The sequence below is a fragment of the Myxine glutinosa genome, chromosome 10 (assembly GCF_964187855.1).
Source record: "Myxine glutinosa chromosome 10, kmMyxGlut1.1, whole genome shotgun sequence".
Lineage (NCBI taxonomy): Eukaryota > Metazoa > Chordata > Myxini > Myxiniformes > Myxinidae > Myxine > Myxine glutinosa.
In genome coordinates, this window is record NC_136270.1 from 5,992,246 (window position 1) to 6,018,482 (window position 26,237).

Genomic DNA, 26,237 nt, shown 5'->3' on the forward strand with positions numbered 1-26,237 from the left:
CTGGGAAGCCAAATTGAGCAATTGGGAAATTAATTGAGACATGACATGGGAAACCAAATTGGAGGATGGGGGAGCGGTTAGATGACAAAATTGGGGGGCTAGGAAGCAAATTGGAGCGGATAAGTAAAGTTGGGGACAGAATGGGTGACTGCATACAAAAATGTGGGGAGAGCATGCTAAAATGTGGGGAGAGCATGCTAAAATGTGGGGAGAGCGCACAAAAATGTGGGGAGACCATGGATCGCATGTTGGGCGAGGGGGTCCTAAGGGTGCACGATGAGGTAACGCGAGTCGGGAAGCGCGGGTTGAGCGAGGCGGAGCAAAGCGCGGTTAAAATGACGGGTATAGAGATCGCGACCCGGGGTTTGGGGAAGCCGGCGACCGCTGAGGTAGAAGATGGAATTTTAATAAAGCCAGCGGTCGTTGAGGTGAATAAAGAAAAACAAGTAGTGGGAATTGGAATTGGAGAGACCGGGGACTTAGAAAAGCACTCGCAGCAGGGAGAAATGGAGACTGTACAAAGTCCAGGTTCACATTGCGATGCTGTGCTTAACCCAAATGAAAGTTTGCAGGTGTTGGAGCGAAGAAGAAAAAGCGCCCAGGTGAGTCGTGCTGTGTATTGTGCGGGGAGATTTTGCAGGAGGATGTTTGGCGCGAAAATTCTTTTCGTGCGCTTGGGATCCCAGCATACCGCGGGCGTTTATGTGAGGTCCGTTGGGCGCTGTGTGAGAGAAAATGGCACGCGTGTGAGGAAAAAGTGTGCGTCGGAGAGTGAATGTGTCACAGAGTGTGGAAGTGAGAATGAATGCGACACAGAGAGTGAGAGCGATACGGAGTGTATGTGCGAGGGAGAGAGTGACCCGGAGAGTGAGTTGGTGGTGGAGCGGGTGCGAGAATGCACGCTTGGAATGGTTGAGAGTGTGCGAGAACGCACACCTGAGTTGGTTGTGGCACGGGTGCGGGAGAGCACATCGGAGCGTGTGAGTGGGTGGGTGCAAGAGTGCACGCCCGTGGTGGTTACAGAGGATGTAACAGGAGAGTGTGCGCAAGACGGTGCGCGAGGTGTGTTAAGGAAGTGTGCGAACGGTGAGTGTGCGCGAGAGGTGTGGTGTGTAACAGGGAGTGCTGTGGTGGAATGGATGGAGTGTGTGGAATGTACGGGCGGCGTTGGAACGCCGTGTTTGGAGAGTGTAAAAGGGGTCGCGTATGCGTGTGAGCATGCGAGTAAGGCATTGACGTGGACCGGGATAGCGGTTAGACCGACGTTTAACCGACGCGAATTCTCGGTCCGTGCCGGGCTGTGGGTATTGCGGGACCCGGCGGGGATCGGTGCTGCGTCGCTTCTCTTCGGAGCGCCGTGCACGATCCGGGCCTGGCCCTGCCCCGCACGGTCGAGTCCGGGCCTTACCGGGCAAGGCGACCGGTCCGGTAGGAGGGACCGGAGCGGCGCCCCCTTGTGGTTGCGGCGTTCCGGCCGGGCGAGATTGAGCCATCGGGCCGGAGACCGAAAGCCTCCGCGCCGAGATGGTGCGTGGAATCTCGGCCCGAGCGAACCTCCTCCCTTGAACCGAATGCCGGACGGACTCAACCTGCAGGCGACCAAACCACCCAAATTCATTGCTCGGCTTTGCGAAGCCGAGTTTTAATGATTTCATGACGTACCGAGAGGCTCAGATATAGCAGACTGTGATGATGACAGTGTTTTGGATTCGAAATTGGGAATAGGATTGGCAGAAATGATTGGCAAATTTGATGGGCAAGAGTGATTGGCAAATTTTGATTTGCAGAAAATTGGATTGGCAAAATTGATAATGTGAGATGCCCGATGTGGTGGGATGGCAACTCTGCCATCCCTCACATCCACCCGGGCACATCAGCAATAGCTATGGGGTTATGGCAGTGTAAGCTCGCCGAGGGAGGGTTTGGATAATGGATTAGGGATCTAGAAAAATGACAATAGGTAACGGTAGAGGTAAGTAGCGACATTGTACAGGTAGTCGGGGACGTAGAGAGGTTAGAATGGTTGTTAATGACGTGGTATGTGCTTAGTTTAAAGGGAAGACGGGGAGCACCAAGTTAGAAGGAAACCAGGTAGATCAGATGATGCAGTGTGTTTGTGGTTTATTGAATGAGGCATTGCGTATGGAAGAATCTTTGTGTTGAGCAAATGAGGCAATGCTCGTGAATGGTGCCGTGTGGCGTGTGTGTGTTGAAAGTGTATTCAGTAGCGTATTGTGAAAAGTATGAGGTGATTGTGCATTGTATTGAATGAATGAAGAAGCCTGGGAGGAAGGAGGGTGCAGGTGGCACCAGGTGTGTGGGCACAGGTGTGCAAATCCAGGTGAGAATGGTTGTGTGGAATAGCTGGTATGGAATACATGGAGTATGGAATGGATGGTGTGGAGTGAGTATGGTGAAAAATGTGGAGTGGAGTGGTTGGTGCGAAGGGAGTGTATGGGGAGGATGGACCCCTATCACGAATACCTGGGGAGGGTAGTTTAAGAGTTAGGTAGAGGGTATAGGTAAATTGTGGTTGGATATTGGCATCTGTGTTGCGTGTGGAAGAATGGTGTTTGGATGGGTGCATTAGTGACGTGGAAATGGCTGGGCGTGTGGCCTGTTAGAGGGATGGTTGGTTGAGCGCTCCGCCACTGTTAGGATGTCGGCCAGGTGAGGCCGCAGGTGGCTCAGGGAGCCGTTAGAGTTGTGGATGGGGCCCGTGGATCCGGAGGACGGACCCGGGTAGCCCTGTGCCAAAGAGGGCACCGAGGGGGTAAGTGCCAGGGAGGGCCTTCCCCAGTTAGATAGGTAGGGTGAGGAGCTAGGCAAGCTCGGGAGACAACTTCAGTGGCGGAGGCGCACAGGTAAGTAGACCTGTTAGGGGAGCCACACGACTGAGCCCCGAAATTGTGCAAAGGCACAGGGAGTTGAACCGGGGGAGTGAGACCCCAAATTGATGAGCACCACAGTTTGGTCAATGGGAATTGGTTTTTAGAACCCATAGTGTAAGACGGCCAATGGTTTGGCAAGGAAAGACCCCGGCTAGTGTAAAGTGTGTTGTCATTTAGGAAGTAGTTAGGATTGAAATCTCCTCGCACCATCTGCATCCACTCACCTGAGGTGACGACAGAACTCCACACAATGCCATGTTTTGTTATTTTATTTTTGTGCAAATGTTTTGGAAATGTGAGACGCATCATGACGTGGGTGTGACATTGTGCTTGATGTTCCATCTCTTCCTCCTTATGAGGAATTGATGAGGAATTTGGATGATGGCAAATTTGGTTAGAGGGATTGTGACGAATTTGGTATTAGGGGAGATATGGGGAAGACATGACGCCAGTGACGAATTTGTAAATTGTTGTGTAAATACGGGGTAAGGGGCAAGGGTAGTGTCGGTAACGGGGGGGGGTGAACGTTAGGGACGAACTTTCTCAGCTCGCTCACATGCGCACCTCACCTTGCATTACCTTTATTGATGTGTACCCTTGTGACCTTACCCCTCGCTGACGCTGCCACTTTGTCTGCCTTCCCCACCTATGAACCGTGCTCTCTGGGCACTGAGGGGGAGCGTGCGGGAGCTCGCATCTGTGTGCCCGAAGTCCCGCTGCTAGCTGCCTGCATTGATGCACCACTTTATGGACCACGTTGTTGTGGCCGAGCACCACCATATGGACCACAGTCTGTGGCCGAGCACCACATTTATGGACCACCATAGTTGGCCCCTGTTGGCCATAAATAAAAACAGTGGACACGGTTGTGCTTTTTGTTTTATTACCACCAAATAGGCCGCAAGCAAGAACACGAAGAAAGACAACATCTAGAAGAGACATCGGACCAGCAGAGCAGGAGCGGAAACCAGCAGAGCAGTGACAAGACCAACAGTTGTTTAATTATTGTGTAATGTCGCACTGGATTGTGCGTGACTGTGCTCTTTGATCGGTGCTTTGGTGTTTATTGGTGCTGGTGCGTCGATGCAGTGCATGCTGTCTCCTCCCTCCCACAGGATTCTTTTTGTTTCCTCAAAGAAAAATGACAGGTCCTGGGTTGCAGTTTTGTAAATAATCAAATAACGTCACTTGTAAATAATGCTCCCCACCGTAAATGGATAGTTTGCGAATTCTGCAATTCGGTTAGCTGTGGGTGTGAATCTGTTAGGTAGGGTGCAACGTAATAGGAGGGACATATTTAGTTGTGTTTTAAAACTGTCACACTCAGGGTCAGGTTAATTGTAGAGGGAACTACACCTGAGTGTCACATTAAGTTAAAGTTTTTGGGCCGGAACGTCCCGTGAGGAATGAGGGTGCTGTGTTACAGTTTTTAGAACTTTCACATCAAATTTAGTATTAAAATTCCTTATAAATAACCCCTGTGTACATTTCCCCCTTAATTGGCTGTTAATTGAAATAAGCACCTTAGCTAGTCCATGTACAAGCATGTAGCCAATCATAGAACCTCTCTATAGATATCATTATTTTGTGTTTCAGTTAAGGCCATGTGTCCCATAGTCGATCTTACGCTGCACCAAATCAAATAAGATAGAGCCCCTTTTCCATAGTGTTTGCCTCCATTACCAACTGCATTCGCCTACATTACCAACTGCCTATCGCCTACATCTCCAACTGCATTCGCCTACATCTCCAACTGCATTCGCCGCCATTGCCCATGTGCCCCAACTCTGAGAAGAAGGGCGTGGCCCGCCCATCATCAAGAGGTGGAGCCAAGAAGCCCCTACGACCAACCAAGATTGAGTGGGTATGGCTCAAGAGGGTGGGGTTATAAAACCCGTTGCATCAGCCCCCACCGCAAATGAGCGAGGGACCGCAGATGAGTGAGGGAGCACGCATTGAGAGCGCATGAGGCAGAGTTTTTGAGGAAGGTGCGCTGGACAGGTTCTGTGGAGTGAGGTACGAGAGAGAGACGACGCTGCTTCAACCAGCCCCTGCGCGCGCGGAGCTTTGACACCCTGCTCGCTTCCAGCCCGGAGTGGGCCTGCTTGCCGCGTTTTCCCACCGCACCTTCCAGCCCTGCCGTTCTGCACGGACCCTTCTCTCCCTCCAGCCAATCCTACCTGCAATTCCCCATTCGTGTGAGTCTGCCCGTCGTCTGTCTTTGTTTTGTCCGGGGTATAAGTTAAGCTTGTGTAAGTAAGAATTGCTCTGTGTCCTTCTGCTCCTTCCATTTCCCTGTAAGTTACATTTCTTTTCTTCTCTTTGGGTTTTTGTGTAAATAATAATAATAAATCCTGTTATTTCTTACCTTTGGTTTCCTCTTCCTCGTCCGATCGCTTTAGTGATTTCCCAATTCAGTTCCTGTGGTGCGATTTCGGCCAAACGCTTCGCAATCGGGTTTGGTCCCTTGAGAAACGGCTCGCGCCGCAGTTCGCTTCGCTCGGCGCAATCAATCAATTACGCTGCGGCACGAGCGGGAGCATTTCCTCGCTGACGGCCGGTGGTAATACTTAGGTATTAAGACTAATTGGGCTTACGACCCTATGTACCATCGGCCATCAGTGACGTCATACTTCCAGGACTGGGGGAATCGGCCAGTGTAAAAGACAAGGGGATTGACCCCCCTTGGTAAGGGGAGCGCCGACCCCAGATCCGTAACAATATATATATATATCTATATATATATATATACATATATATATATATACATATTGTTGCGGATATGGGATTTGCATCCATCCATATCCGCTTGTAAATATTCCCCTATTTCCTCAATACTTCCCAACTATCCCCAATCCCCCATTCCCTAGTCCCATTTTCTGTAAACAACACTCTGTAGACCCGACCTCCCCCTATTTCCCCCATTAAATGTCGTGCCCAGGTTCACCGCATCTCATGTAAGACAACTATAGGACATCTTGCTAGTTATTCTTAGTCTATGTCAGTTAAGGACTCGTTTCCATTAATTCTGACCCTTCGTTGCACCAGAATGTGATTGTATGGCACCGTTAGGAAGTTTAGGACCTCCCAATACCTCCCCGCAGCTCTTCCTCACGGTTCAGCAACAACAACAACAACAACAACGGCAGCGGCGGGCACGGGGAGTGCGCGTCCTCACTCCGGCTTGGTTGGTAGGGGGTGTTGGGAGGGCACCAGGCCTCCCCAACAAGCCGCCATCGAACATGTGCTCGACGGGGTTACCAAATAGGGGCTCCCTGTCAGCTCCTCGTCAAGGGCGGAGCCCGGTAACCCCCGCACCCAATGGAAGCGGCGGACCGGCCCCAGTGGGGCGGAGCCAACCAGCCGAGGGCGTGTCACTCCCCGCTGAGCATGCGCAGGGAGAGGGAGGTGACGTCAGATGCGCGCTGAGCTTGGAGCAAGCAAGACGTACCCTCCGAGCGCTGTGAGGCCTCCCCGCATCTTCTGGACTGGACCGTGCTTTATCCTGTCCCCGAGCCAAGGTGCACCTTGTGCCATCGAACTACCTGTCCCTCCCTGCCATCAATCCCTGTGTAAGTCAGCCTTGTTCCGTTTGTCTGTGGTCTGTCCGGGAATAGATAAGATTGTATTTAAGTGCCCATCTCTTCTGTGTCTTTTACCTCACTCTGCCGTGTAATCTACCCCCTTTTCTCCACCACTGTAATTATACCCTCCTCCGGAGGTCTTGAGAACTGTACCCCTTGCGTCGTTTCCTCTTTCCCAGTCGTCGCGTCCTTTCCATCATTGATTTGGCATAGCGCGATTTGATCAACGTCTGGGTGGAATCGGGGTCTAGTCGGGGAATAACTGTTCGGTCGCGGCAATACCACCGCTCGGTAAATAACATCTAAACCGCGTCCGTAACAATTGGTGTCGGGAGTGAGATACGGACCCGAAGCGCGCTTAACGCGCTCAAAATTACAAGTAACCGAAATTTGATTTTGTTTTACAAAAACCCGAATTTTGGAAGTCGCGCTATGGGAGATCAAGACAGCTGGGTTCCGGTAGAGGAGAGTGAGGCAGGGTCGATCCAGGACCAAATTGAGGGACATGAGGAGAGCGAAGCAGTGAGGACGGCAGGTTCGCAAAATGGCGTCCTCGCGCACGAGGTTACGGGCGCGCAAAATGGCGCCTCGCACATGGCTACGGCGACCGCGCCCGCGACCGTAGCAGCGCCGCTGGTGGATTCGAACCTTTTTTCCTGCAAATGAGGGCCCTTATGGGACAAATGGGAGACCAAATTGGAGGTTTGAAAAACAGTATAGAGGCTCAGAGTGAGCAAATGGGGGTAATGGGGTCCAATAGCGAGAAATTGAGGGAGGACATGGGGGCCAATAGCCAACGGTTAGAACAAAGGATGGGGTCCAATAGCGAGAAATTGAGGGAGGACATGGGGGCCCAGATCGGAGGGTTAGGGAGTAGAATAGAGGGATTAGACAATAGATTAGGGGAAATACAGGAGGGGTTAACGGGGGTAGAAAACAGAATGGCCGCTCAAGAGAATCAAATAGAAGGGGTGAAACATGGGTTAACGGGGGTAGAAAACAGAATGGCCGCTCAAGAGAATCAAATGGAAGGGATGAAAAAGGGGTTAGAGGGGTTAGAAAACAGTATGGAAGGCAAATTGAGGGACATGAGGGACCAAGCGGAAAGGGAAGTTAAACAAATGGGGCAGCAGATAGAGGGGGTCAGAATGGGGGTAGAAACTAAATTGGATGCTCACAGGGAGGAAATGGAGCAGATGAGGGTGGCATCTGGGCAGGAGATGCAAGTGATGGGAGAGGAGATCAGAAGAGGTGTGAGTGAGGAGGTCGGAGGAGTGCGCGAGGAGGTGAGGCACTGTAAGGAGCGCATGGAGAAGGAGGTGAGAAAGGGGACTGTAAAATTGCAAGGTGGTATAGAGGAGTTGACGCTGGGAGTAGAACAGCTGACAGTGGGACAAAAGGAGTTGGGGGACCAGGTAAAGAAGAACACAGCGGTAATAGAGGGTTTAAAATCAACACAGAAGGAGATGAAAAAGGACGTAGGGGTAATTAAAAAAGAGCGTCAGACGGTACATGAGGACCTGACGAGGAAAATGAACAAGGTGGTAGAGGTGATGGAGGTTAAAGAGCGGGAGGTGCGGGAGCACATAGAAAAAAATAAGGTGGAGTTAGAGGAAGAACTTAAGGGGGCGCACGAGGAGATGAAGGAGGTGAAGCAGAAATTAGAAGAAGTGGAAGAAGGGGTGAGCGAAATTAAGAAGCGACGGAGAGAGGATAAGAAAGAGATAAAGGAGGAAGTAAAAGAATTGGTCCAAAGTCTGTGTTCGGATCGTGATGATGTGCTCATTAACCGGATGAGGGATTCGCAGGTGATGGAGGAGAAGCGAAGAGAAAGAGGACCCGGTGTAAGTGGTGACCAATATGGTCGTGCGTATGATGCGCCAGGTGATTTAATAAGCTTGGGGGTCGAGATGGACCCGGGTGTTCGTGAGAGGCCGTTGGTGAAGTGTGCGACAGGTCTGGTGTGCGAAAAACGAGGTGTGCGAGAAAGTCCGACTCTGGGGTGTGTGAGGAAAAAGTGCGCGCCAAGGAGTGAGGGTGTTGTCGAGAGTGAGTCGGTCGTAGCGCGTGTGCGAGGGAGCACATGGAAGCGCGTAGTGAGAAGTGTTACGGAGGAAGTAATGAAAGAGTGTGCGCAAGAGGATGCGCGAGAAAGGTGTGTAACGGACAGGTGCATGGGGAAAGAGTGCGCTGCCAAGAGTAAGGGGGAATGCACGCCTGTGGTGAGTGTTACAGAGGATGTAACGAGAAAGTGTACACCTGTGGTGAGTGTTACAGAGGGTGTAACGGAAGAGTGTGCACGAGAAAGGTGTGTAACGGACGGGTGCATGAGGAAAGAGTGCGCTGTCGAGAGTAAGGGTGAGTGCGCTGTCAAGAGTGGAGGTGAGAGTAGTAAGAGTGACACGTAGCGTGAGTTGGTTGTGACAGGTGAGAAAGGAAGCACACCTGGAATGGTAGAGCGTGTGTGGGAATGCACGCTGGAATTGGTAGTGAGGCACGTGGTTGGGTGTGCGAGTGAGAGCACACCTGTGATCGTCACAGAGGAGGTGACCGAGGAGGGGGCGCGAAGAGGTGTGTTGGTGAGGTGTGCGAGCGACGAATGTGTGCCAAGGTGTTCGGTGGTCAGGTGTGTGACCAAGTCTGTGAGTGGAATGAGTGTACCGAGGTGTGTAAGGAAAGGTACGAGGAGCATGGGAACAGCTGGAGGTATGAGCAAGAAAGGGGTAGCGTATGCGTGTAAGCATGCAGGTGAGGCATCGACGGTAACCGGGTTAGCGGTTAGAACGACAGTTAGCCGAATCGGGCCCTCGGTGCGTGCCGGGCTTCGCGTGCCGCGAGAACCAGCGGGGATCCGAGCCACGGCGGGTTCGAAAGGACCGCCGTACGCGATCCACGCTGGGCCTCGCTTTGAACGGCCGCGTCCGTGCTCCACTAGGCGGAGCGGGCAGCCCGATAGGAAGGGTCGTCATGGCGACCACTTTTTGTTGAGGCATTCCGGCAGGTCGAGATCGGGCCATGGGATGGCTCCGTGCCGAGATGGTGCGTGGGACCTCGGCCCGGGTAAACCTCCTTCCCTGCACCGAATGCGGGACGTATCCAGCCGTTGGCACCAAACAACCTGCATTCATGGCTTGGCTGTACGAAGCCGAGCTTTAGAAGTGAATTGGCGCACCGAGAGGCATTAGTAAGTAGACTGTAATGACGAGGATAGTGTTTTGGCCCCGAAATTAGAAAAACAAAATTTGATGATTGGCAAAGGATTGGCAGTAATGATTGGCAGATGAGGGTAGTGATTGGCAAATTTTTGATTTGTTGAAATTTGATGTGCAAAATTGGTAGTGGGAGATGCCCCATGTGATGGGATGGCCAATCCACCATCCCTCACAGTGGGGGCAGATGCGCTATAGATTATGGGGTGTATGGCAGTGAAAACTAGCCCGGGTGGGTTAGGATATTGTGTGTAGGGATCTAGCGAAGATGACATTAGGTAACGTTAAGGTTTAGATAGTGACTGATACCTGTAGTGGGGACGCAGGTAGTTTAGTGTGTTTGATAATGACGTGGGAGCGCTGAGTCTAAGGGAAGACGGAGGAGCGCGAGTTTTAGAAGGGAGTAGACAGAGCAGATGATGCAGTATGAATGGAAGTGCTGGTGAGCAGCTTCAAATGAGGCATCGGTGAGGCAATGCTCCGAGGTGTGTGTGAGTGTACAAGTGATGAATGAAAGAGCATTGCGGATGAGTGTCATGGTGAGTAGTGAGTGTTGTGGATCAGCGCGAATGCGCTTGGGGGAGAGAAGGGTGCAGGCGGCACCAAGTATGAGAGCACAGGTGTGCAAGTACAGGTGTGTGGAATATATGGAGCAGAGAATGAGTGGTGTGGAGAGAGTTGGAGTAAGTGGTACGGAGTGGTGTGCATGGTGCGAAGGTGTGGATGGGGGAAGAGTGGACCCCTTTTCACGAGTACCCGGGGAGGGTAGTTTAAAGAATAGTTAGAAGGTATAGGTAAATTGTGGTTGGATATTGGCATTTGTGGTGCGGTTGCAGAATGGTATTGTGGATGGGTGCATTGGTGTGGTGAAATTGGCTGGTCGTGTGGCCTGTTAGTATGAGTGTGAATGGTTGGGCACTCCGCCACTGTTAGATGTCGGCCAGGTGAGGCCGCAGGTGGGCTCTGGGAGCCGGTAGTGTCAGTGGGTGCCTGAGGATCCCGGGTGTGGATCGGGCAGCCCGTGCCAGAGAGGGCACTGAGGGGGTGAGAGTGCGAGAGGGCCTTCCCCAGTTAGTTAGGTTAGGGTGAGGAGCAGGTGAGCTCGGTAGGCAACAACAGTGGTGGAGGTGTGCAGGTGGGCGGACCAGCTGGGAGCGTCACACGACCCAGCCACCGAAATTGTGCGGGGCACCGAGTGTTGAATCGGGGAGTGAGACCCAAATTGATGGTGTGCACCACAGATGGTCAATGGGATTTTGGTTCTTCGAACCACATAGAGTAATGAGGGCCAATGGTTTGGCAGGAGAAAGACCCCGGGTAATGTAAAGTTGTTAAAGTCATTTAGGAAATAGTTAGGATTGATGAACCTGTCGCACCATACGCAGCCACTTACCTGAGGTGATGATGATGACTCCACACCTGTGTTTTCTTTGTTTTGTGTTGCAGGAAATGAGAATTGCTGTTTGGATTTGTGAGACGCATCACGACGTGGATAAGACATTGGGGTGAATCCATCTCTCCCTCCTTAGGAGGGACTGATGATGAATTGGTGATGGCAGATTTTGATGTTGAGTGGAGATGGCAGATTTTGATGAGAGTTGGAAATGGCAAATTTGATTGGTTAGGAGGGAGAGAAGACGAATTTGGTTTATGGGAGGAACGGGGAAGACAGTAGGGACGTTTGTTGATGTGTAAAGTAGATGTTTATGGGTAGTGTTGTGTTTTGTGGATACAGTAAGGGGTAAGGGAGGGGCAATGTAGGTTACCTGGTGGGGGGCGGGGGGGGCGTACGGTAGGAACGTACCTGTCTCACCTGGTTCCCATGTGCCCCCAGTGTGCATTACCTTGTATTGCGTGCACTTTTGCGCCCTTACCACCTTACTCACTTGTCTTATTTTGTCTCCCACCTCCGAGGATCTGGCTTTGGGGCAGAGAGAGAGGAGAGGGAGGTGCTGGCTCCGCAGTTGTGGGCCTGTACTTCCGCTGCTTGCTGCCTGGATCGATACACCATATGGACCGCAATTTTTGTGGCCGCCCACAATGGACCGCAGTTCTTTTGCGGTCAAGCACCACCCGTGGATGGACCTCTGGGTCAACGTGGCACCTATGCCATACAGGTGAACCACTTTTAGTTGGCCCACCTGACGGCCACAATTTAGAAATGGACGCGGTTGGCGCCTTTCTTTATTTCTAAAGAAGCCAGAAGGCCAAGTGCACTCCATGAAGGCAAGACCAGCGGCAGAACATCGGCCGGCTGCGACACCACCGGTGACCATGGACACTTAATTGTGCATTTTTATGAACACTTTATTGGTGCACCGGATGGTGCTGACTGTGCGTAATGGGGTGGTGCTTTTGGTGCTTGGACGGGGTGCTCTGCACATTATTAAAGGCCGTAGGGCCACAGGGCACTCGTGGGTTGGTGTATCGATGCTGGCATGCGTGCTCTCCCTATGCATAACATCTGCATGTGTTCCTCAAAGAACAGGTCCTGGATCGTAGTGTAAATATCAGTGTTGTATAAATAATGCTCCCTACCGGCTGTATGTTTAGTTTGAGGATGCTTTCCGCGATTCGGTTATCCTGTGGGTGTGTTTCTGTTAGGAGAAGGGTGCAACGTCGCAGGGGGACATATTTACTCATTTGTGAACATCTGTAAAACTGTCGCACTCAGGGTTGAGTTAATAGTAGAGGGAACTACATCTGAGTGCCACACTAAAGTAGGTAAAAATTTATCGGGTCGGGACGCCCCGAGGTAGAGAAGGGTGCAATGTTGCGGATATGGGATTTGCATCCATCCATATCCGCTTGTAAATATTCCCCTATTTCCTCAATACTTCCCAACTATCCCCAATCCCCCATTCCCTAGTCCCATTTTCTGTAAACAACACTCTGTAGACCCGACCTCCCCCTATTTCCCCCATTAAATGTCGTGCCCAGGTTCACCGCATCTCATGTAAGACAACTATAGGACACCTTGCTAGTTATTCTTAGTCTATGTCAGTTAAGGACTCGTTTCCATTAATTCTGACCCTTCGTTGCACCAGAATGTGATTGTATGGCACCGTTAGGAAGTTTAGGACCTCCCAATACCTCCCCGCAGCTCTTCCTCACGGTTCAGCAACAACAACAACAACAGCAACGGCAGCGGCGGGCACGGGGAGTGCGCGTCCTCACTCGGGCTTGGTTTGTAGGGGGTGTTGTGAGGGCACCAGGCCTCCCCAACGAGCCGCCATCGAACATGTGCTCGACGGGGTTACCAAATAGGGGCTCCCTGTCAGCTCCTCGTCAAGGGCGGAGCCCGGTAACCCCCGCACCCAATGGAAGCGGCGGACCGGCCCCAGTGGGGCGGAGCCAACCAGCCGAGGGCGTGTCACTCCCCGCTGAGCATGCGCAGGGAGAGGGAGGTGACGTCAGATGCGCGCTGAGCTTGGAGCAAGCAAGACGTACCCTCCGAGCGCTGTGAGGCCTCCCCGCATCTTCTGGACTGGACCGTGCTTTATCCCGTCCCCGAGCCAAGGTGCACCTTGTGCCATCGAACTACCTGTCCCTCCCTGCCATCAATCCCTGTGTAAGTCAGCCTTGTTCCGTTTGTCTGTGGTCTGTCCGGGAATAGATAAGATTGTATTTAAGTGCCCATCTGCCCATCTCTTCTGTGTCTTTTACCTCACTCTGCCATGTAATCTACCCCCTTTTCTCCACCACTGTAATTATACCCTCCTCCGGAGGTCTTGAGAACTGTACCCCTTGCGTCGTTTCCTCTTTTCCAGTCGTCGCGTCCTTTCCATCATTGATTTGGCATAGCGCGATTTGGTCAACGTCTGGGTGGAATTGGGGTCTAGTCGGGGAATAACTGTTCGGTCGCGGCAATACCACCGCTCGGTAAATAACATCTAAACCGCGTCCGTAACAATATATATATATATATATATATATATATATATATATATATATATATATATATATATATATATATATATATATATATATATATATATATATATATATATATGTACATATATATATATATATATATATATATGTATATATGTACATGTACATATATATATATATATATATATATATATATATATATATATATATATATATATATATATAAGTACATATATATATATATATATATATATATATATATAAGTACATATATATATATATATATATATATATATATATATATATATATATATATATATATATATATATATATATATATGTACATATATATATATATATATATATATATATATATATATATATATATATATATATATATATATATATATATATATATATATATATATATATATATAATGTGTGTGTGTTTGTCTATTAATTTGAAGAGGTTAACTTGTACAGTGTGATTAGATGGAGGTACAGTGTTGTCGTACAGCATAATGTACACTGAAGAGTTTTTTGAGTTGATCCCTTTATCACAATATATTCACGAGTTAGTTATCCTGCTTCATGCCTTTTTATTGTAGTAGAAATATGCTTCAATTTCTATAATATCTAAATCTGCTGGATAACCAGTTTATTCGTCTCCACAGGGTGTTGTTACCAACTTTGAAATATTCCGAATGAGGGAGAAGCAAGTTCCTGTGGATGTTGTGGAAATCAGAGGTGGGATTAACAGTGATAAACATAACTCCGATAAAACATGAAATGTATTACTGGATATTTTGTTTTTGTTTTTTGTGTTTGCCTTTTGTTTGTGTTGTCTGTCTGTCTTTTTTTTTTTGGCTATTTTAGTCTATTTTATGTATTGTCATGTTTGTGCCTGTTTATTTGTATGCCCGTTTTTTTTTTTTGTCCTGGACTGGGGGAATCTTCTTGATTGTCTTCTAGAACTTGTCTTCTAGCAAGCATTGAAATTGGTTTAAAATACCCTTAGTCGGTGCAGTATACTGTTTATTCGACCAGGTGAGCGCCAGGGGTATTGCCCCTATGTTTATTATTAACATTATTATTATTACGAAAACGATACTACTGTATTAACAAGCATTCTGAGTATTGCGCTGCAATACATGTCCCCTACCGGCAGTCTGACATCCGGAAAACTGTGTGAATTATATAATTACCAACTCACGGTCTGAGGTAACTCGGCTAAAAATTATCCGATTTGCACCAAATAAAGTTCATGAATGGTTGCACAGACCCCTACTTCTCACTAAAAGTGGAAACAGAATGTAAATCGGAGTTAAAATAAGCCCGCAAGGTCGCTCCGTGGAGCAGCCTGCACGTATTGCACTGTATGAATTATATAATTACCAACTCACGGTCTGTGGTAACTCGGCTAAAGATTATCCGATTTGCACCAAATAAAGTTCATGAATGGTTGCACAGACCCCTACTTCTCACTAAAAGTGGAAACAGAATGTAAATCGGAGTTAAAATAAGCCCGCAAGGTCGCTCCGTGGAGCAGCCTGCACGTATTGCACTGTGTGAATTATATAATTACCAACTCACGGTCTGAGGTAACTCGGCTAAAGATTATCCAATTTGCACCAAATAAAGTTTATGAATGGTTGCACAGACCCCTACTTCTCACTAAAAGTGGAAACAGAATGTAAATTGGAGTTAAAACAAGGAATATTAACAGCTTTGACTTACCGCACTCCAAATTATAGTCCGGAAAACTGTTGGGGAAATTACCAAAGTTCAAAGTGCCATAACTTTGTCAAAAATGATCGAAACGTCGTGAAGTTCAAACTTGATCTGTAACTTATGAGGAAACCATGTACCAAGTTTGAAATCATTAGCATAAAGAGTTTAGAAAAAAAGTCCGGAAAACTGTTCTTTGCGTGACTGACGGACGGACGGACGGACTGACTGACTGACTGACGGACGGACTGACAGACGGAGGGACGGCGTGCAAACCTATAGTCCCCTCCGGTGTACATCGGTAGGGGACTAATAAATCATATGGGGTCTTAATGCAATCTCTTCACCTCCATGGTGACAGTTTAGAGACTTGGAGTGCCTCAAAAAAAATTTAATACTTGCATTATTTGCTAACAGGTATCCCCACCCAGGTCATATACTAACTATCCTCTTCAACTAAAGTATCAAACAAGCCCGGCTACGCCACTGTTAGACTTTTGGTCTTGTTTTGTTTGTGTCTGTCCATTGTTTTTTGTTTTTTGTTTGCCTTTGTGTGTGTGGTTTCTCCCACAGCATCCAGCATTTAAAAAATGTTTTTTAAACAGCCGTGTTTGAAATTGTACAAAACAGATTGTCGTGGTAAACGCTTGTTTTTTGGTCTCACTATAGAATTGTCATATTTATTTGGATTCCATAATTTGGTTTGAGTTCATTTTTCCATTTTGGAGCATTTTTGTGAATATGAAGCAGGTGCTTGCAATGCATTTTATATTTTGTTGTGATTTGATGAAACTATGGTGGATTCTTTATTGTTGGGAAATGCACTTAGAGTGCCACTTGTTCATGTCCACACTTTAATTCCTGATAAGCCTTTTTTTTGCTGTTCCGATGTTGTTGACCTACAGAGCCAATCGCAGCATTTGCTTGGGAGCCCCAAGGTACCAAATTTGCAGTGCTGCATGGTGAAAATCCTCGCATCTCTGTCACTTTCTACAATGTCAAGAACAACGGAAAGATCGAGCTTATAAGTAAGACAATTACTTATATCTTTAATATTTTGAGATGCTTGTACGTACATCAGATAATTTTAAAAAAACATTATCTAGTTTGAACTTGCTATTCCTGAATATGAATAGATTTTGGGGTCAAGAGGTCAAATGTCAGACGTCCCGACAGGTAAAAATCTGTTACCGAGCTAACTTGTGAACCAATCATGGTATTTTCACCAAATTTGGTATTCTATATATATATATAAAACACAGTTTGTGTGTGTGTGTGTGTGTGTGTGTGTGTGTGTGTGTGTGTGTGTGTGTGTGTGTGTGTGTGTGTGTGTGTGTGTGTGTGTGTGTGTGATGTTACCGATAGACTCCTAAACGGAGAGGCTTACGTGCTTGATATTTGGCATAGACATGGCCATTGAGCCTGGCACGAACATGGCCGAACTCAAAATATTTGACGATCCATATTTTTTATTCATATTTACCTCAGCGCATTTCAGCGCACGGAATCAACGGAATCAGAGCAGGTGGGCGCTGATTCGCTCAGAGCGATCACGTGATGACGCTATGACGCTATGAAAAAAAAAATCGCTATGAAACGCTATGAACGCTATGAAACGCTATGAAGCTATGAACGATATGACGCTATGAAAAAAAAAAATCGCGATGGCGCTATGAAACTATGAACGATATGACGCTATGACGCTATGAAAAAAAAAATCGCTATGAAACGCTATGAACGATATGAACGCTATGACGCTATGAACGTTATGACGCTATGACGCGAAGAACGTTATGACGCTATGAAAAAAAAAATCGCTATGACGCTATGAACGCTATGACGCTATGACGCTATGAAAAAAAAAATCGCTCGCTTTACCAAGGGGCTCGCTCTCCCCCCGTTCCCCTCCCCTCCCCTTCCCCTTCCCCCTCCCCCTCCCCTCCCCCGCCCGGCAATGCCGGGTACTTCTGCTAGTAATTATATATTATGATGCAAAGATAAACCGATTAGATTTTGGGGTCAAGAGGTCAAAGATCAGAGGTCATGTTAAGTTACAATTTTTTTTTTTTTTTTTTTTTTTTTTGTATACTGAATCGAGGCTCGTGAAAGAGCTAACATTTATTTCACAAACAAATCAACCAGACAAACAAAATATACAAAAAGAGGGAGCGGAAGACAAGATGGGGAGAGAAGGGGAAGCACATAACCACAACATTTGAGAGCAGGGAGAAGTGTGGGAGGGAGAGGGCTTGGGGGGAGGAGGCGTGGGAAGGGGGGGGTGGGGGGGGGAAGAGGTATAAAACACAAGGTGACCGAAATTAGCGGGGGTAGAAAAGATCAAGGTTTTAGATGGGGGAGGATAAGAGATGGTGGTGAACAGCTGTTTTAAAGACCTGGAGGGTGGAGTGGGATTGAAGAGAGTGAGGGAGTTTGTTCCAGAGGCGGGAGAAAAGAGGAATGAAGGAGTGAAGGTGAGCAGAAAGTCTTGATTTTGGCAGTTTAACCATAAGAGGGTTGTTGGCAATGAAGTAACAATTACTTCGTTGCCGCGATAACTTAAGAATGGCTGAAGGGATCTCAGTCAAACTTGGTGCATGTATGAATAATGAGGTAAATATGAACTGATTAGATTTTAGAGTCAAAGGTCGTGTTAAATATAAATTATGTTGCCGCGCCAACCCGTGAACCAGTAATGGGATTTTGACCAAACCTGGTATAAGTATATGATGCAAAGATGAACTGATTAGATTTTGGAGTCAACAGGTCAAAGGTCATGTTAAGTGAAATGTATGTTGCTATGCCAACTTGTGAACAAGTGATGGGATTTTGAGCATATTTGGTATAGGTATATATGATGCAAAGGTGAACTGATTGGATTATGGCATCAAGAGGTCAAAGGTCAAATGTCATGTCAAGTAACAATGTGCCAACTTTAGCATAGCTGAATGGATTTAAATCAAACTTGATACAAGTATTATAATGATGTAATAATGTGGGCGAAGGCATATCAGTCGACGTCGTGACATCGAAGAGTGCTGTTCTAGTTAATAATGCTTATATAGTTAACATTTGATTGGCGTCTTGGTTATAATTTTATCTATTTTTTCACACTTGCCCAGAGGTGCTTCCCCATTTAAATATGGTTAAAATAAATAATTGCTCTAATCTTTTTATTTTTCATTGTAGTTGTTCTGCCCAAACTCTTCCATACTTTATGTCTTTACAGAAACGCTGGACAAGCAGCAAGCCAATGCTATATATTGGAGTCCTCAAGGCCAGTTTGTCGTTCTTGCTGGTCTGCGAAGGTATTTTTTATTTATTAAAATAAGTTTCTTGTTTTTTTATTATTCTAAAGATTGTGTTGTTGTTGGCTTAACAGTTCGGGTGCTGGCTTGGGATCCTGAGTTCCAATCCCGGTCAATCGTTGAATTAACGCCAGGGGGGTTGACTCAGCCTGTCATCCTTCCGAGGTCGGTAAATTGAGTACCAGCTCACTGGTAATTGGGGCACTGCATCAGCGGCACAGACGCGTCTCCAGAGAAATTATGCCACATGCTGCACACATAATGACAATCCCAATATTATTTCGTTGCTATCTCGGTGTGTATTTTTAAATTTTAAAGTTGAAAAAAACCATTTGAATTCTTCTATTGAAGTAATTTTTATTCAGAACAAAAAAAAATACGTTCAATGTTGCACAAGATATCCCACAATGCACTGCATCTTTTAGATGGCGACACCCTCTAGCGAAGGTCAGTCTTGTGTTGGTTCAAGAAATGTGGCGAAATAGAGCTTTCACTTTAATAATAATTGTATTTATTTTAGCGCCCTTTGTCTACGGATACAAGACGATCAGAGAGTCATTAGTACTCGTTGATAATATGGAGCCCAAAGTTTTATCAGTTATGTCTGGGGAGAAATGTGCTGCTTAAACATGAGTGATATACGGTCGATATTACAAAGAATTACAGTCTCCATTTTGAATGCTGGCTCTTTGCCGAATTTGTTCTTCAATTCATTCTCGCACATCTATTTCGAATCCCCCCTTCCCTCATACCCTCCTTCTCGTCCCACCACGACCAGTATGAATGGAGTGCTAGCGTTTGTAGACACCGCTGACTGTGCCCTTATGAACATGGCCGAGCATTTTATGGCATCGGACGTCGAGTGGGATCCTACAGGCCGCTATTTGGTTACTTCTGTTTCTTGGTGGACCCATAAGGTAGGGAGCCTTAGTAGTGATATTCTGCTGTTGCATTGTGGTTATTGTTGTGTCAACCCCTGTGGTTAACACCATTGGGTGACAAATGACCGATCGTTTTTTTTTATTCCGAGGCACGTAGCCGAAACTGGCGGTTGGTCCATCACGCGCGGGTGAAGGAACAAAGTGCTTACATCAGACGGAAGCCACACGGGTTGATTCCCGAAACCCACACCATGCAAACAAGACTCATCAAATAAAATGTGCCACAATAATGATTTAATAAAAGTCAAGCACTGCAAAATAAAGGTTGAGGTAAAATAAATCCTAATGTGAGACGTCTCCACTCAGACACAACACACACAGGGGAATGATGAAATAAAAATAAACGGTTTTGTTGAGTCGGTCGGTACTCAGCTTTGGTCCAAAATGCGCCTGGGAACTTGGTGGTTGCCACAACCCGTGCAGCCACCTCAATGGGAAACGCTCCAACAATGGTGCCGAAAACGCCCGGGCGCGAAGCAAGCAGCAAAGACGACCGCCTTTCGTTCTCCACTGTCACGTGCCACGCGGACCCCAGCTCCTTGAGGAGCCTACAGTCCAACAACAACCACTCCTTCAACGTGACAAAGGCTCCACAAAGCTCCGAAATGTTCTTTTCACAGGCGCATACGAGACAAAGTCACCGCCCGAGCCGAAAGACAGACCGAGAGAGACTGAGCGTTTCTTTTTCCTCCCTCGCAATGCTGCTCACGCAGCCAAGAGCTCCTCACTCTTCAAAAGCGCGCACCAAAAACTCTCGTCCAGCACACGATCGGAAAGCAACCAGCACAAAGAAAAATGGCGCAACCTTCTTGTTCGTGCCAAGAGACCGAGGGAGCCAGATTCTTCTTCTTCCTTTTTGAATCTTCTCGTTCTCACGTCACTCTGGCCAGTCGCCGAGCTCCGTTGAATCGCCACATGGTCTTGCTTGACCATTGATAAACTTTGGGGTGTGGCCTCTTTCCTTACTGGTTGGTGGGTGGGGTTTAATTGTCGATCAAGAACGTTTGGCTTCTGTCAGCATGGTGTCGGTTATGGTTGATTAATGGGCGGTTGTTGTTATTGTTATTGTTGTTTGTAAAAACGCAGGAAAAGGTCACAGGAGGCAATCACATACTGGGAGAAACTAGCCCCCCCCCCCCCCCCCCTCCCCGTTTGAAGACACAAAAACAATCTTGAGTTCATAGTTTTTCCTACTTGAATACATCTTGAGATCTCCTACTCTTACATAGTCCATGCTATACCTATATTATCCTACCTGTACTATGGTAATTTATACTCGACCCCCACAACGTAACATTATGTTGTCTTTTGTACAGTTTCACAAAATCAGTGAAAATTGTCAGTGTATTTGATTGAAACAGTAAGATTTCACCACAATGTCACAATCACAGGACTTTATTTTTAAGACGTACTGTTTAATTTGTCAACCCCTGTGGTTGTTCCACCACCCTTCACCACCCTTCCCTTCTCCAGGTAGACAATGGCTACTGGGTATGGACCTTCCAAGGTCGTCTGCTACAAAAACGTCCCATGGATAGATTCTGCCAGTTGCTTTGGCGGCCATGCCCACAAACTCTTCTCTCCGCAGACCAGATTAAGGTTTGTCTATCAATTTATGATCTCGTCTTAACGGTCTGCCCTCAAGACCATACCGAAAATTTGGAAACTCAGGTTAAAACAAAACCATCTCAATGATTCTGATATGTACAAGTAAGACTTTCGTTTCACTTTTGGTGAGTTGAGATGTGGTGCGAATCCCTTGTTGCAAAAATTATGCTTCTCATATCCTTGCGCTCAAAATAAACATGCGATAATTATATATATATACACACGTCACACGCCATTGTCTCTCTGTCTACCTTTGATCTTTATGCACAGCCACATCTTTTGAATTACAAACCTCAAACACAGGGTCCAAATACTACTTTGTGTTGGTGGTAACATAGGCTTTGTAGCCATAAGTCACACAAAAGGATGTGGTGGGCCGGGTGGTGGGGGCATAAATTTATTTATGTAAATGTGTACCATGCAGCGCCACCTAGTGTTGGTGGCAGAGGGTATTACAATTTTCCTCTTAACCTGGGCAATGATGACATTAAAGTGCTCTTCGCATGGATAAATTTGTCCTCCTTCCCCTTCCCTCTCCCTTCCCCTTTCTAGCAGCAAGAGACGTGACGATTAATTGGTCCATCAGACAAGTGATGGGTGGACACTCCTAGTTATGAATAACGGACATGGGACTACTGCGCCTCGTTTTGGGCACTAAACACGTATTATTTAAACTCGTATTTGATACATTTTGAATGTTTTTGAATAAAACATTTGCAAGGGAGAACAGAATTATGCAGGCTAAAAATGCTAAATAGTAGACATAGAAAGGCTACATAGTCATGGACCTCTAATTTAATTAGTTTATTCCAGAGTTTGTTTTGAAATACAAGGAACATGGACACATACAGAAGCCATTCGTCCCATTATTTGAACAACACATTCAATCAGCCTATTTTCTCAACTCCACGTGAGGATGGGGCTGCTCAAGTGGGACAGACAGAGGTCATGACCAGGGTTTGTGGGGATGAGAGATTGAGGGAGGTGGATAAAGGGGGCTGTAGGGTAAGGAATTAAGCACAAGACGGTGGGTGCATTCACCTTTTCACGAGAACCTCTTTGAGACAATCACGTATCCAAAACAAAGCTGCATACTAGTCCTGCTCATGTTTATGTACCATTCTATGCCTAATACATCTGTGTATCTAATTAGTTTAAACGTCTACTGTTTCCGCTGCCACTACCTTTTCAGGGAGACTATTTCATGCATCTACTACTCTTGAGTTAAAGACCCCTGTATTTTGCCCATTCTGCTGAAAAACCTCTGCATTTATTTTGTCTATACCCTTTATCTTAACCATCTCAATCAGATACACTCATCATCACTTCCTTTCTCATGTAAAAAGTCTCGTCTCCTTCAGCCGCTCCTCATAGCTTAGTCCAACGAGCCCTTTTAACTATGAAAGCTACGTCCTTCCTCAGATGTGTCAACTAAATGCACAAACACTCTCAAAGAGGCCTCACTAAATTCCTGTACAGCGTTAACACGACCTTTTTTGATTTGTAATTTATAGCCCTGTGAATACAACTGCATACTCGGTGGCATAATGGTTAGAGCGTCCACTCCGAGTCTGGGAGTGGACCAGATGAGTTGGATCTGGATCAAAACCCAGATGAGTTGAACCAAAGACTTTTAAAATGGTGTCACCGGTACCGAGACTGCCCTGGGAATACTCGAGTATGAAATCTTGGGAATCCTAAAGCAAAAATAGTAGTGGTGGTGTCAGACAAAAAAGAAAAACAAGAAAATATCCAAATGTTTAAGAGACATTTTCATCTTCATTGACTCCAATGACAAAAATTACAGTATTTGTCACCAACAAATAGATGTGGACAGGTCGAGGGAAAGGAACCTTCAGCTAATGATCAAATTTAACTTTCAAATATAGATTAGTTACATAACTACAGACTTGGCATTTAATATGGAATATATTTTTTTTTCTTGACTTGGGTTTACTTTCTGAACTCGGTATATCAATCTGGTGAGTTTCTTTTCTGCTTCGGTGATTTATTTGTTAAAAGAACCATGTCACTGATTGTCGCAGCAAGAAGTCAATAACAGGATTATATCACAGGTGGTGTGACAAAATGTACGGACAGGTACATTTGACGATTGGCTTCACAATCGGGTATATAAGGGTTGTTGCGTTCTGTATTAGTGGAAAACAACTGTTGCACGTCTACAAAAGTTATTGCCGCTTCCGCTGGAGATGGTCTGTCAACTCGACAATGCTGTTTGTCATTTAGTGGTGGCTTTACGAAATTCCGGCATGAAACAGCATGCTATTGCTTGGCAGTATGGCATCACTCAAGGTCAGGTGTCAAAGATCCTGAAACGAAATGCTCAGAGGGGTGTCCCTACTCCAATACCGAGGCCAGGACGTCCCTGCAGAACCACAAGGAGGGATGATCACCAGCTGCACCGGTTAGTCCGCAATGGCCGTACCAAGTCAGCTAATTGGCTTAGGGCTGAGTGGCAGCAACTGACAAATGTGCCTGCATCCAGAAGGCGAGTCAACCAACGACTGGTTCAAGCAGGCTATCGTGCCAGGCATCCCCTGAGAAACCCACGTCTGACCAGACAACACCGCCAGCGCCGATTGCAGTGGGCCAGAGAGCACCGTCAATGGCAGCCAGGACACTGGAATCACGTGATCTTCAGTGACGAGTCTAGATTTCTGGTCTATCGTCAAGATGGCCGCGTCCGAGTGCACAGACAAGTGCATGAAGCCTACAACGAAGATTGTATAGTGCCAAGAGTCCAAGCTGGAGGTGGTGGGGTGACCGTTTGGGCTGCTTTTCGTGCAGGGGGCAAAACTGACCTGGTTGTTCTGAATGGAAACCTGAACCAGTTCAAGCACAAGGCCATTCTGGAAGAAACATTGCTTCCATTTGTTCGTGCAGCCTTTCGAGGAAACTTTGTCTTCCAAGATGACAATGCACGGCCTCATCGTGCTCACATGATCCAACACTTTCTTGCTGATCGTGGTGTGGAGCATATGGAGTGGCCTGCCATGTCCCCGGATATGAATCCGATAGAGAACTTGTGGGCAGAATTAACGCGTCAAATCGACAACTTGGACCAGCAGCCTGCCTCTGTGCGTGAATTGCAGCAGGCTATTGAAACTGCATGGCACGCGATTCCTGTCCAAACCGTGGCAAATCTCGTGAACAGCATGCCTCAACGTGTACGTGCTCTCCTGAATACTCGTGGGGGTTACACAAAGTACTGAACTGTAATTTTACTGTCCGTAATCCCAGTCGTAATTTAACTTTTGTTTTTGTTTAAAAATTTTTTGGCTAATGTGCAAAATAAAGAGATACTTCTGGAAAACGCACAGAAGTTTAACACAGTACTGTCCGTGAATTGAGTTCGATATCAGTTTACATCACTTTCAAGGATCAATTTATTTGCTTCGAAATGTCAAATGCTGTTTTTGTTTCTTTTAAAGGTCACATTAACAAAAGCTAGAATAATTTCAACATAATTCCAATGAACTTTTGGTTCTAAGTCATCTTGAAAAGTAAGTTCACCCCCACAAAAAAATATTCCATATTAAATGCCAAGTCTGTATATGTGTCTCATCATTAAATATTGTCCATTTCCCTTTCTGAATGTGATGTGAAGTATCATTAACCGACATGGTGAACAAATGCATTCGCTTCTTCGGCACTTGCTTGCAAAGCTCGTTTGATCAACAATGGCAAAATGGGTTGGCTGGATATGGAATGAGGTGAGCACAGCCAAACCGTGTTTGTACGTCATGGGATTAAAAGGCAATTCAAAACATGCACCTTCATTAAACTGGACTTCATTTCCTCACCCCCCCCCCCCCACCCCCCTCCCCCTCCCCCAGGAAATCAAGAAAGACCAGAAAAAATATCACAAGTTGTTCGAGCAGAAGGACCGGATGATGCAGTACCGTGCATCCAAGGTGAGGGATTTGTGTGACAGATTTCTTATTTTAATGGAGCTCGGGCAAAATAAAGCAAGCGGTTATTAGTAAAAAAAAAAAAAAAAAAAAAAAAAAAAAGCGAATTGAGCACCAGGTCAGGATTTGGAGGATTATCATTGATCATGAAGAGTGAGCATTGCTCATGCCATGGCCTTGAGTCAAACACGCAAGTATAGTGATGATCCTGTCTATTTGTTGGCAGATGGAATGTACCGTGGTGAGAGAAAGTTTGTGAACCCTTTACAATTTTCTGTATTTTTTTCAACAAAGAAATTGAATGTTGGATCATTTTGCTCAATAAATAAATGAAAAGGTAGATTTTTGTGCTTTAAAAAAATCAGGTCCGCTTTATCTACTATTAGGACCTAGATGAAGATATGATCACATTTTAGGTCAAATTTATGCAGAAATAGAGGATTCAAGCGGGTTCGTAAACTTTTCTCACCACTGTATGAGGGCAGCTAGAGTCAAACATTTAGCACAGAGCTTCTTATTAACCCACACAAGCGAAGCGAAAAGCAGAGTTAAGCAATTGGTTCACTTTGTCTGTCTGTTTACAAACGCTGGTTTATGATCGAGGAACAACTTGATTTCAATTCAATGTTATATTTTGAACATGAATCAGACGACAAACCTGTTGTACTTTGGCTCTGAATTAATCCCCAATTGCACAAAGAGGAGTGAGATCATTTCTCAGCGGTGATCCGCTTCAATATTTGGCTATGTCCGTCCGTCCATCAGAAATGAAGAAAAACCTTTCTAACCAACCATATTTGTCTAGTGGGTTCTAAAGGGTAATTCCAAAGTGGTTTCGTTCATTTCTAGGTTTTGCCTATTTCATATTAAAATGCCAAACTGAACCGCTTCCTTTGGACACAGGTGCGATTTATTTGATTGTCTGCCTGTCTGGCAGTCAAACCAAATTGAAAATCATTCCAAACATGTACAATATACTGTTTTTAAGGACATCCTAAAGGACACCAAGAACATGCACGAAGTACTAATGTAATGTGTTAAAGATGCTGCATCAATGGTGGTAAACTTCCAAATTTATTTTCTACGACCTTCAGTCTTTATTTTTAATGTTTCGATTGAATTTTATACTTCAACAATGTAGAACA

At 46.3% G+C, this 26,237-nt stretch overlaps 1 protein-coding gene across 1 annotated transcript in view; it reads left to right on the top strand.

The window, feature by feature from the left end:
• The window catches only part of EIF3B (eukaryotic translation initiation factor 3 subunit B), an 88,319-nt gene that overhangs the window by 52,633 nt on the left and 9,449 nt on the right, over nucleotides 1-26,237 (top strand). The window contains exons 11-16 of the mRNA XM_068104154.2: nucleotides 14,253-14,325; nucleotides 16,212-16,334; nucleotides 18,533-18,611; nucleotides 19,390-19,528; nucleotides 21,026-21,151; nucleotides 25,018-25,095. Of these exons, the coding sequence (XP_067960255.1) occupies nucleotides 14,253-14,325; nucleotides 16,212-16,334; nucleotides 18,533-18,611; nucleotides 19,390-19,528; nucleotides 21,026-21,151; nucleotides 25,018-25,095 (618 nt within the window). The remainder of the gene's footprint in view (nucleotides 1-14,252; nucleotides 14,326-16,211; nucleotides 16,335-18,532; nucleotides 18,612-19,389; nucleotides 19,529-21,025; nucleotides 21,152-25,017; nucleotides 25,096-26,237) is intronic.